The sequence below is a fragment of the Hyperoodon ampullatus genome (genome assembly GCF_949752795.1).
Source record: "Hyperoodon ampullatus genome assembly, chromosome: 18".
In the NCBI taxonomy this organism is placed as follows: Eukaryota; Metazoa; Chordata; class Mammalia; order Artiodactyla; family Ziphiidae; genus Hyperoodon; species Hyperoodon ampullatus.
The window spans coordinates 45,275,215-45,287,611 of record NC_136931.1 but is presented as its reverse complement, the minus strand read 5'-3'; the positions used below and the strand labels follow the sequence as shown (position 1 = coordinate 45,287,611).

The window sequence follows — 12,397 nt, the reverse complement described above, 5'->3', positions numbered from 1 at the left end:
AGGACGTTGTGAAGATTTATTTGTCAAGTCAGAAAGATGGAACATATTTTATCTAACAGTTTCTTCATGTGATTGATAACTTTTAATGTTTAAACAGATGGTTTGGGGGCTGCCATTTGTAATCTTGTTCCGGATCCCACAAAAATATGGGGTGGTGGGCCTACCCACATCCACAGCTTGCTTTCTGCAGTGTTCCCCAAATGCTCAATGGCTAGTTCTGGGATCCGTTATCTACCAAAGGGGTTTACCAACATAAAGGACTTTTCCCAATTTGCTAAGTAAAATTAAGATAATGGATAGAACTTTCTGAATCTTTTATTTTGACTCAACTTTTCTCTTTCTAAAATCATTGCTGCCTGCTACCGCTTATCTGCCAGCAGCTGCGAGCACACAAACAGAAAACATAACAAGCCCCATGCACATTAGAGTAGATGAAAACTGAGAGAAAACTGGAAACAGCTGAATCTGACAGTGTGGATTTTTTATGGACCTAAGTACTCATGGTTGTGATTTCATATGGTATACATACATATACATACATAGTCATCTCTCCTAACAGTTAAATCACTTCTAGCTCATGGTGACAGAATTAATTATGCCTTGTAATATTCTGTGCGACTTCTCAGTGCTTTGTCCTAGAACAAGCTGAGAATGCACTACAGTGAATTATTGCCCCCAATTTACAGAAAAGAAAACAAAGGCTCAGAGAAATTCAATAACTTTCCCAAGGTCACCCTAGTGAATGTTGAAGTAGGGGTTTTAACAGGTCTGAGGAATCCCACACACCACCGGACCTCCTGTGAGATAGAACACGTAATCTAAGGGTAATAAGAATGCCTTCTCCAAGTACCAGAATCTGTTTGTAAGAAACACTAGACTCTTGGTTGACTGTCCACTGAGTTCATATGCTTTACCTGTCAATACCTAAAGCATAAGACGAATTAGTATAAAACTCACTAGCCAGTGCATTTGTATTGACAAAAAGTAACTGGTGTTTTGTTTTGTTTGTCTAAGTTTTAGGAAGGTCTCTGAGAGTATTTTATTGAATCACTATTAGATATCCTATATTAGCCAGAGGGCAAACTGTGACTGAAAATGTAGTACTAGTCTTTTATCTTAATTCGCCCTTATTAATTATCTTAACTAGTCCTGCTTTGGAGTGACCAATCCTACATCCATTTAGCTGTAGATAAAGTTAGAAACGAAATCAGAAGGGTTCATTCCAGCTTTGCTCTTCAGAATTCAATTGATTTTCAAACGTAGGTACTAATCTCTTGGATGTGTTGCATTAGGAAGGTTGAATCAAAGTAAAATAAAAACTTCCTCCCTCTGTCTTCTCAAAATGGTTAGCATTGTGAACGACTCTGGAACTAGGCTCCATTCCAGAGCACCCCAAACGCGGGACCACCATTCACGGAGGGGAGGGCTCCCGCCCACTCGCTCCCCTCCCGGCCTGCCCGCCCCGGGCTCAGCAGCCTTCTCTCCTGAGTTGTCTGGGGCATAATTCACACCTACGAAATGCATTTTCACTTCTGTGGCTGATTTTCTCCTTTGTCAAAAGTAGAGCCAGAGCACGCCTCTCCTCTCCCTGGGCTCATGCGGTGGCAGAAGTCAGGCCGGCTGAGCTGGTGGCCTCGGAGCTGGGGGTCCCTGCCCCGTGCCCCCCTGCCGAGCGCACTGAGGCCAGCGCTTATGAGAAAGCTCTCCCTCTGTTCACTGCTCAAGCACGGCCAAGTGCCATCAATTAAGATGAAGCAGGAGGATCGTAAAGGTGGTCAGATTTACGAGCTTCTTTTTTTACTGGCTCTGTCTCAACCGAGCGTGAGCCACAGAGCCATTTCCCTCCCAAGTGATCCCAGCCAAACGCTGGCTGCCCACGTGTCCTATCAGGCCATAGCCCCTTTCCAGCTGTGGGCACCTCCCAGGGAAAGTGGCTCCACCAACCCTGGGGTCTCCAGGGTTCTGCAGCCCATTCCTGTTTCGCGGCTTAGAAGGCGCCAGGGCTCTCCCTCACCCCTGCGCAGCCCACACACAAACCCGCTACTTGCCCTCTAAAGCGCTTCCTCCTCACCCCGAGGTGTTCTCTTCGACCTCAAAAACTAGACTCTGGAGGTGGATCCTGGCGGCTGTTCTTGGGTCATGGTCCTCTCCTCCAGAATCGCAAGTCATGCGGGGGGTGTCCTGTGGGTGGTGAGACCCCATGACCCCCAGGGGCTTGGAGGGGACCCTCTATTTTCCCTGCATCACATACGTTGGGGGATGGTGACCCCAGCCAGAAGCCAGGCATTCAGCCCCCACCCAGACTCCCAAGTCCTGACATCTCGTTCAAACCCGTCCCTACCCTCTGTCCCCCATCCTGGGGCCTCAGGCCTCCACTGCTTCTCATCTGAGAAGGGGCTTCTCTCCAGCCCCTACCAGAGTGCCCTTTCAGGAACCCAGATTGGATCACAGCACTCCCCTGCTGAAAGCTGGATGGCAAAAGCCTGAGAGGCTCTCTCCTTCACCTGGAGCCGCCTTGGCCATGAACCAAGCCCTGTCTGTGGATCCAGCCTTATCTAGGCCCCTCCTCAGCAATCCCTGCGCTGCAGCCCGTCAAACGCCTTGTTCTTTGTTACCAGAACATGCCTTGCACTTGCGGCTGCTCCACCTTTGCACCTGCCGTTCCGCAAACTGCACCTATCCTTCTAGCAAATTCCTGCTCATCCTTCAAGCTGGGGCTCAAAGGTCCACTCCTGCGTGAAGCCCTCTCCAACCTCCTATCTCAGGCAGCTCAAGCTGCCATAACAAAATGCCACAGACTGGGTGCTTAAACAACAGAAATGAGTTTTCTCGCAGTTCTGGAGGCTGGAAGTCTGAGATTAGGGTGCCAGCATGGTCAGGTTCTGGTGAGGGCTCCCTTCCTGGCTTGCAGATGCCACCTTCTCCCTATGTCCTCACATGGGGCAGAGGGAGAGAGAATCTCCCTCTTGTCCTCTTTCTATAAGCCCGCCAATCCTAATCAGATTAGGACCCCACCCTTATGACTTTATTGAACCTTAATTACCTCCTGAAAAATCCGTCTCCAAATATAGTTACGTTAGGGGTCATGGCTTCAACATATGAATTTGTGGAGGACACAATTTAGCCCATAGCACCTCCTGAGACGAAGTTGGTTACACCCTCCTCCAAAGCCATATTTGCTAGAGCAGGACATCTCTTTGTCACAGCACATTCATCCTTCATCCGCATTTGTGTCTCCTAACACTTGATGAATTAATGGACTCCATGCCTCTACCCAGTTCCATTTCCTGCTCCTTCAGCATCACCTCCTCTGTGAGGAGGCCCTTGTCTCTCAGCAGATTTTGTGTGATAACCTGTCTGTCTCCCCAGCTGTGCCCAGAGCTCTGAGAAGGCAGGGGCCACTTCTCACTCACCTCTGGGCACTAGGCACCTTGCACAGAGCTGGCCTCGTGGGGAGCTTTCTGCTTCTGCTATGGGAGGACCTGCAGCACTGGACCTGCAGCTGCAGGCTGGACAAGGCCTTATTCCAATATTTCCCCAGCCCCAGGAGCCTCTGCGGTTTCCTCGGATCCTAAGAGGAGACGTTCCTGCTGCCTGCACAGGAGAGCAGGTGTACACCCTAGAACAGGTCACTTTCCGTAGCCCTTTCTTTGTTCCTGCACTGGAGCAGACCGTTATTTTTAGCACTGCAGCAAAAATGAAAATCCCATGCCATGTTTTTGGGTTTCCCTCCAGGTCTCCACAGGTGCATGGTGTATAAATGGCCCTACACCCGGGCCCAGAGAGTAGCTCCCCAGCTCACATAGGCTATTTCTTTAATGTATCTACTTTTACTCCAGTCCAAAAGCATCAAGCTCTGGACCAAAGCATGAAGCAGTTGGGCCATTAATCATTGGGAATATGTTGAATAGGAACTTGATTAAAGCACAGTATGCGTTCCCCAGACGAGGCTGCTTCTTTAATGTGACCACAGTGGAAGCTCAGCCTCCCCGGGCCTTGCTTTTACGCTGCGCCTCCTTGAGGGCTCCTGGGCCGGTTGTGGCGTCTTGCCAGCCTTTTGAAGGCCGCTGTCCGGGAGGGGTCTTGACCAGCGCAGCCCGGCGATTCTCAAGCAGCCAAACTTCCAAACAGCATCCAGGAGGCGCTGGGCTTCAGGGCACTTAGTCCGTAAGGGGCAATGGCGGGTACAGGCGTGAGCGACTTGCGGGCCCACGAGGCCCCTTGGGAGCCGGCTGTCCCCGCGATCCCGAAGTAGAACGCGCGAGGCGCCACGTGGCTGGGAAACGCGCTGCCTTGAACCCCTTCCCCCGGCAGCAGCGAGTGCGGAGGCGGCGTGGCGCCCAGGGGTCACCGGGGCCGGACCGCCTTGTTCCCCAGGATTCCGGGGACCCAGCGCCCCGCGAACCACCCTGCAGTATTCTCTCATTAGGTGCTCGGACCTTGGGCCGCAGAGACTCGGGGGCCCCGGCTCCCTCGACACCCCTGCTCCCGCTTTGGAGAGCACCTGAATGGGGCGTAGGGGAGAAGGCTGTGGAGTCCAGCTCCGTTGACCGCCGGCCCCGCTTCGGGATCCCCGTCTGGGAGTCAAATTATCCTCCTCCCTCTGTGCGTCCCCCCTCGCCCCGGTACCCCAGCCGGGGAATCCAGTTCGGCCCGTCCCACAGGGAAAAGTTGGTGGCCCCGCGCCGGGTAGCAGCGCCAACTCCGTGCACCTAGCAACACCTAGAGCTCCAGCTAGGAGAAGTAATCAAAAAGAAAGTTTTCCAGCCCAGGCGGGTGGACCAGCCGGGTCCTCAGCCCGGCCGCGGCCGCCTCTCCTTCCCTCCGCTCCCCGCGGGGTCCTAGCGCCCTGCACTGCGGGGCCGTGGGACCCCGGAGTACTGGGAGGGGCGGAGCGGGGGAGAGGTACTTTTGCGCGGAGTCGGTGAGGACGCCTGGAGATCAGAGAGAGCCGCAAAATCCCCGCGCTCCGGGCCTCTGCCCTCGGCCTCTCCACGCGGCAGTGTGCGCTGGGCCGCACGTCCCAAACTGCCCCCCACCCCTCCTCTACGCCGCCGCCTTCCAGAGAGCCCGGACCCGGACAGGACTAGTTCTAGCTTTTAAAGCGAGTCCGCGCCAGAGAAGCTCAGAGACCAAGACTTGCCCACCTCCCCCCCCAACCAATCCCACCCCCCTGCGCGGCGCCTGGGTGCTCCCGGACTCCCCGACCGTTGGCTGGAGTTGGGCGCCCTGCGGAGGCTAGAGGAGGGGGCCCTGCCCCCGACCACGTGTGCGCGGGGACGACAACTCTGCCGAGGGTGGGGCACCGCGCGCCGGTCGTGGTTTGGCTGGCGGCGCAGGAGGTAGTGGGCGTTGCACCGCGGCCCCTCCCCGCCAGCGCTGCGCTCTAGCCTCACTCGCCGCCCTCTGCAGACCGCAGGCGCTAAGACCCAGGAGGTGCTACTCCGTCGTCGCCGAAGGCCCACGGCAGGTTTGGACACTAGAGGGCGACCACCAACCCGGTATAAATGCGGGGCCCGCGCGGGCCTGGCCAGTCGCGACCGGGAGCCGAGCGGGCGCGAGCGAGTAGGGCATCTGGGTGGGCGGCGGCAGCAGCGGCGCCCCGCGCAGGCTGGAGGCCGCCGAGGCTCGCCATGCCGGGAGGACTTTAGCTCCCCCATGGAGTCGGCCGACTTCTACGAGGCGGAGCCGCGGCCCCCGATGAGCAGCCACCTCCAGAGCCCCCCGCACGCGCCCAGCAGCGCCGCTTTCGGCTTCCTCCGGGGCGCGGGCCCCGCGCAGCCCCCAGCCCCACCTGCCGCCCCGGAGCCGCTGGGCGGCATCTGCGAACACGAGACGTCCATCGACATCAGCGCCTACATCGACCCGGCCGCCTTCAACGACGAGTTCCTGGCCGACCTGTTCCAGCACAGCCGGCAGCAGGAGAAGGCCAAGGCGGCCGCGGCCCCCGCAGGAGGCGGCGGCGACTTTGACTACCCGGGCGCCCCCGTGGGCCCCGGCGGCGCCGTCATGCCCGGAGGGGCGCACGGCCCCCCGCCCGGCTACGGCTGCTCGGCGGCCGGCTACCTGGACGGCAGGCTGGAACCCCTGTACGAGCGCGTCGGGGCGCCGGCTCTACGGCCGCTGGTGATCAAGCAGGAGCCGCGCGAGGAGGACGAGGCGAAGCAGCTGGCGCTGGCCGGCCTCTTTCCCTACCAGCCTCCGCCGCCGCCACCACCACAGCACTCACACCCGCCTCCCGCTCACCTGGCCGCCCCGCACCTGCAGTTCCAGATCGCGCACTGCGGCCAGACCACCATGCACCTGCAGCCCGGCCACCCCACGCCGCCGCCCACGCCCGTGCCCAGCCCGCACCCAGCGCCCGCGCTCGGCGCCGCTGGCCTGCCAGGCCCCGGCGGCGCGCTCAAGGGGCTGGCCGTCGGGCACCCAGACATCCGCGCGGGCGGCGGCGGCGGCGGCGGCGCGGGCAAAGGCAAGAAGTCCGTGGACAAGAACAGCAACGAGTACCGGGTACGGCGCGAGCGCAACAACATCGCGGTGCGCAAGAGCCGGGACAAGGCCAAGCAGCGCAATGTGGAGACGCAGCAGAAGGTGCTGGAGCTGACCAGTGACAATGACCGCCTGCGCAAGCGGGTGGAACAACTGAGCCGCGAACTGGACACGCTGCGGGGCATCTTCCGCCAGCTGCCTGAGAGCTCCCTGGTCAAGGCCATGGGCAACTGCGCGTGAGGCGCGCGGCGGCGGGACCGCCCTGGGCCGGCCGCTGGCTGGGACCCAGGGAGTGGTTTCGGGTCGCCGGATCTCAAGACTGCCCGAGCCGCGCAAGCCAGGACTAGGAGATTCCGGTGCAGCCTGAGAGCCTGGCCTGCCGCGCGTACCCCTGGCCTTCCTCTGCGCCCGACACGGTGCGTCTAAGATGAGGGGTCAGACAGAGAGGAGAAGCGCCGTGGGGCAGAGCCGGGAGCCCGGCAACTCTAGTATTAAAGGAATAACCCTGTGCCTTGGAAACGCAAACTCACGGCTCCGATTCCTACCGAGTAGGGGGAGCAAATATGTGCCTTGTCATTTTATTTGGAGGGTTCCTGACCCCGCGAGAGAAGAAGGGGTGCAGGCCCCCCCACCCCCGGCAGGAGGAAGGTTCAGGGAGCAGAGATCCCCGATAAGCCGGCCCAGCCGCTCCTGAGCGCCTATCCTTGGAGGGGAGGAAACACAGGGACTTGGGGCTTTGAACCTAAGGTTGTTCCCCTAGTTCTACATGAAGGTGGAGGGTCCCTAGTTCCTTGCCTCTAAACTCCCAGCCTGCAACAGGCTGGGCTCTTCTGGGCAGAACTCACTGAGATGGGCGTCACCAGGTGACCAGTGGGAGCCTCCCGCCCCCCGTCAGATCAGAAAGCCAGGTCGTGGGTTAGGTATGAGGACGTATGTTCATGGGAGTGGTGGCCTGGTGGGATAGGGGAACCTAGAGATCTGGTCTGGGGGTTAGTAGGGGGGTGGTGAAGGGACACTGGGACCATCAGCCTTGTCTGTACTGTATGTCGCCAGCATTGCCATACAAACATGAAGCACAATCAGTCCATCCCAGAGGGACCGAAGTTATGAGAAGCTTTCCAAATATTTTGCTTTATCAGCCGATATCAACACTTGTATCTGGCCTCTCTGTGTCCCAGCGGTGCCTTGTGCAATGTGAATGTGCACGTCTATGCTAAACCACCATTTTATTTGGTTTTTGTTTTGTTTTGGTTTTGCTCAGATACTTGCCAAAATGAGACTCTTCGTCAGCAGCTGCAGGGAGGGTCTGCGGCTCTCTTTCCTTTTGGTTTTGGGGTTGCTTTTGCTCCCAGGGGAACCGAAGAGGCGAGGTGGGCTTCCCCTTTCCCCTCAGCTTTCCCTGGGGGTAGCTGTGGGCCTCGGTTCCCTCTAGCCCGGGCTGCCCACAGCTTTGTCCCCCGCAGAGGCCCTGGCTCCCGGTCTGGAAGGGAGGCGGCCTCAGCCAGCACTCACAGATCAGATCACTGGGCCTGGGAGCAGGGAAGGCTGGCTTGGTTCTCTTCTTTGGGGAGAACATAGAGTTTCATGCTAGATGTTTTATGTATTATATCTATAATATAAACATATCAAAGTCAGTTTTGGTGTCTTTTTAAAACCAGAAAAGCTACTTCCAAGGTTTTCTGTGGGCCAGGTCACATTTGTAAATAATCACAGCATACTCTCTGGCTGAGAGCCTGACTTTCATTAGCTCTCCACCCATCCTGAGCCCCTCTTTACATTAAAGGGGCGACTTCTCCCAACCAAGGCAAATAAATGGCAGAAGGAGAACAAGGCTCCAAGCAGAGAATGCCGAAGCCTGAAGAGTCTCTGGGTGTGTGGCATGGGGAGGGGTGTGTGGGGTGTCACGGGGCCTTGGTGTGGCCTCTCATCAGCCCCTGGGAGGAGGAGAGGGACTCGGGGGTGGGGGGGCCCTCTGCCTGAAGTTGCCACGGCCTCTCTGGGACTCGGGCAGGCCTGCCCCAGGGTTCCAGGCTCCAGGGGCCCTTTGACCACACTTACTTCCAGATCACTGACAGCTCCAGCTCTGGAGCAGCGTCGCTCACACCTTCCCTTGCCCCAGCCCTCCGGCGGGACCGTGGGCGGGCAGGTAGAGGCCACAAGCGGTAGGACCCTCCACCCCTCCCCGCTAGCTCTGGCCCGTGCGGCTGCAGCCTATCCCAGCGGGGCCCTGAAGGGAGCCCTCTACCGGCCTTCCTCACCTGCCCTGCCGCAGCGCACCCAAGAAGGGGGACCCACCGCAGGCCTGCGCTGGATGTCCGGCCCTTCCTCACCTACTGCCCGGCAAGGAGCCAGCGCCAGCAAGTGCTTCCCCACTGTGCCCACCCTGGACCAAGCTCCCCACTCCAATGACCGCCCCGTGAGGACAGGCACCCGGAACCCCCTTAGCAGCGGTGATGGCCAACCAAGGGAGGGCACGCCCTTATGCCTGAAAAACCAGGGCCTTGGTGGGGAGGTAGCCCAGGAGGCTGGCAGGGCTTTCAGAGTTGACCCTCTCTGAGGGTAAAAGGAAAAATCCTTTACCTTCTGTTTTCACCCGCAGAGCGTTCACTTGAGCAGCTGACAGTATACGCCAATGTGGGCTGCGACCGTTTCAAGAAATTACACATTCTTTTTAAATTCTGAAAGTTTTTGCCTGTGTGGTTAGCCGGGTGACTTGCCCCCTTCCCGCCCCACTCCCCCACCCCCTCGGCCGCCCTCTGTCTCTCCGTCTGGTGTCCTGCCTCCTCCTCTCCCATGGCCGCCCTTGGCGGAAGAAAGGCCGCGAGCCCTGGTGAGGAGGCGGCAGCCTGCCCCGCCGCCTGGGAACCAAGGACGCAGAGCCCCACCGCCTGCCTAGAGGCCTGGGGCAGGCCACAGCTTGCTAGGCCCCAGCAAACCCTCTCTCTGAGTTCAGTGCTAATTCCAGTTTTTCTTGTTTGAGGGGGCCAAGCCTCGGCTTCCCCCTTTGCCCCCAGAACAGATCCCAAGACAAGTGGGGGAGGGGCACCCCTCTTGCCCTCACTCCCCCCCATCCTGTCCCACTATCCCATCTCCAGGGGGTTCCTCTTTCAAAGCTGTCAGCTCACAAAAGGGCAACGCTCCTGCCGCAGATCCCGAGGTCCGAGGCAGGCTTTGTTGGGGACAAGTCAGCCCCAGGAAAGGGATGGGGCCAGTGGGGTCCCCAGTAGACAGAGAAGCCTGCTTGCGGGGAGAGGGCAGCATGGGGTGAACCGGCCCAGCACGTGCTCTGTGCCCAGTCAGAGGGGTCCCCGAGTGGGTGGCTCCTCATCACTCACTGCTTCCTGAAGGGCCTCCCCACGGTTCCCCTCCTGACTGCAGCCTTCATGAAGACCCACTTCAAGTGCCTGGCCCCGAACACACCCCAAGTATTTATTGGATGCCTACTGTGTACCAGGGGAAATGCACAGCCCTGGGGGCCCAAGATGAGCTTCAAGGATGACAGGGCAATAAGGGGAAGTTCAAAGTGTGAATAGAGGCCACCAAGGAAGGCTTCCTGGAGGCAGCAGCTTTGACCAAGACCTGGCCATGGACCAAGTCCAACATGCCTGGATGCCTCGCTCTTGTACTCTCCCATGGGAGGCAACAGGGACCTCATGTCCTCAGCAGGCGACTCGAGCCCAGTGTCCCCTGCAAGCACTGTTCAGGAGAGCCAGCCTCCAGGGAAGGAGCAAGGGCAGAAGGGAGAGAGGCAGGCGCCCCTTTGCACCAGATGCCTCCTAATGGTTGAGCAGTGTCACGGTGTCACCCTTATCTCTTGGATCTCCTGGGAATCTGTGAACATGGGGTTTGGCCCTGACACCGTGATGAGCCATTGGGACTGATGAGGAGTGTCTGCCCCTCCCAGGTCTTCCGCCCCCTCCTTCCCAGGCAGGAACCTGCCAGGCCTCTTCCAAGAGCTCCTCATGGGAGGAGAGGGGGCAGTGGGGCGAGGAAGCAGGAAGCCACTCACGGAACAGGTCAAGGGGAAGCAGAAACCCGGCCCTTGCGCAGCCATGAAGCCTCACCTTCCAGGCCCCCTCGGGCCTTCCACAGGCATGGGGCAGCATCCTTGCCCGGGCAGAGGCGATATCCCATTTCTTTCTTTCCTATGCTGGCGGGAAGGGCAAGGCTTTATTCTTCTCTTCTTTAAATGAAACTAAGCCACAAGCACCTTTGAAAGACTTCTTGTCTCCGTGAGAGACTTGTGCCCTCTTCCTTCTCTGGACATCCCTGCTTCTCCCCCTCCCCCATACCCCTGTCTGTGGATGGAGGATTTGACGTAAGCAGAGACACAGGAAAGATACCAATTCACTATCAAAGCATCCTAGCCCCATCCCAGAGCAATTAAAAAGCCAGATGGAATCTCTGGGAAAACGGCATTAATAACGCAAACAATCTGTGCAGGCCGGCAGGGACCCAGGGGCTGTGGGCGGGGGGAGGCCGGGGTGTTGGAGCGTGAGCTTAAAGCAAGGTCTCAGCCACGTTGTGGCTCACCAGGGATGGAGCCATCACAAAAAGCATGTATGCCTAGGTCTGGCCACAGCTGGGTTGTCCCCTCTAGCCCCTCAAAGGCCCACGGTGCATCCTGGATCCTGGTCACTGTAGACGGAGCCAGACAAATGTGGAACCCATTACCCAGGCAGCCACAGCCTCGGCCAGCCCCATTCTGGCACCCAAGCGCTTTGCTTCTCTTCACTTTTATTTGTATTTATTTTTCTAGCCTTCTGACCCCACCCATCTGGAACAGACCTCCCCAGGTGCATGTCCCCCAAAGATGCTCTTTCTCTTCATTAGCTGTGTCCAAACCTACTGCCCATACCTGAGAACAGCGGGTCCCCACTGGGGTTGGGGACCTCAGTGGGGCCTGAACCCCAGGGGCTCCCCTTAGATTACAGAATGGCAGGCAGTTCTGGCAGGACCAGATGAGCTCTCAGAAGCTGGCATGGTTGCTAGGGGAGCAGGGGTCCATACCGCCTGGCGGCCTTGTGGGACACAGAAGGGGCTGAATGAGAACCACAGGAAAAGAACCTTCCGCTGCTCTGAAGCCTCTTCTAGGCAGAGTCAAGGCAGAGTCTTCCATAGCCCCAGTTTTCACACCATGGTTTGGAGCCCCACCCAGGGTGGACTTAAAAGATGTGGTTTTCTTATATCCATCAAGTTGGGATGGGGGTTTGTGTTTTACAAACATCCTTTGTTTCTTACATACCCAAAGAGCCGCTTTCTGAACTTCATCTTCTCCTTCCCTCTCCCCACCCTCCACCCTCACCTTCACCCTCACCCCGCCTGGAAACTGTTCTCCCCAAGGTCACCATGAGCTCCGGGAGTCAAATCACATGAACTAGCCTGGGATCCTGCCTTTCTTGGCCTCTGGCTGAATTTGGCCCCAGTGGACGTCCAGTGTCTGGCCCACAGCAGGTCTTCAACACGTGTGTCTGAAAGCACAGATCTCTCTGCAACTCATCTCTCTCCTTTAAAAAACATCCACACGCTCTCCTCTTCATGCAGGGGTCTGTGGGGTTGGCCTGAGCTCCACCAAGCAGGGGTTTGCGGGCTGGGAGGCAACACAAGGGCACCGGAGATAAGGCTCCACTGTGCCGGCCCTCTTTAGAGGAGTTGTTGCTTCTACAAAGTTAATTTTTAAATGCAAGAATCCTAAGAAAGGTAACTTATCCAGTTCTAGATGATCCTCAACACCTCTGAGTGATTAGCTTACCACCAGGTCTAGCCAGGCCCCAACGAGATGGTCATGCTCGTGGGGAGTGTACAGGGAGAAGGTGGGATTCCAGGAGGAGGGGGGAGAGGAGGATGAGGCAGTGCAGTGCACCCCAAGCCTGCCAGGGCTGCTCAGTGACGCCGGGCAGCTGGGGCC

At 57.9% G+C, this 12,397-nt stretch overlaps 1 protein-coding gene across 1 annotated transcript; it reads left to right on the top strand.

Annotated features, from left to right (window-relative positions):
- The first annotated feature begins 5,547 nt into the window (after window positions 1-5,547).
- CEBPA (CCAAT enhancer binding protein alpha) lies at window positions 5,548-8,123 on the top strand. The gene has a single exon (XM_079724193.1). It carries the CDS (start codon window positions 5,659-5,661, stop codon window positions 6,727-6,729), a length of 1,071 nt encoding a protein of 356 aa, XP_079580319.1. The 5' UTR covers window positions 5,548-5,658; the 3' UTR covers window positions 6,730-8,123.
- Window positions 8,124-12,397: the final 4,274 nt, after the last annotated feature.

Coding starts and splice junctions, on each gene's coding strand:
- CEBPA (XM_079724193.1), top strand. CDS start 5,659: ATGGAGTCGGCCGACTTCTACGAGGCGGAGCCGCGGCCCCCGATGAGC.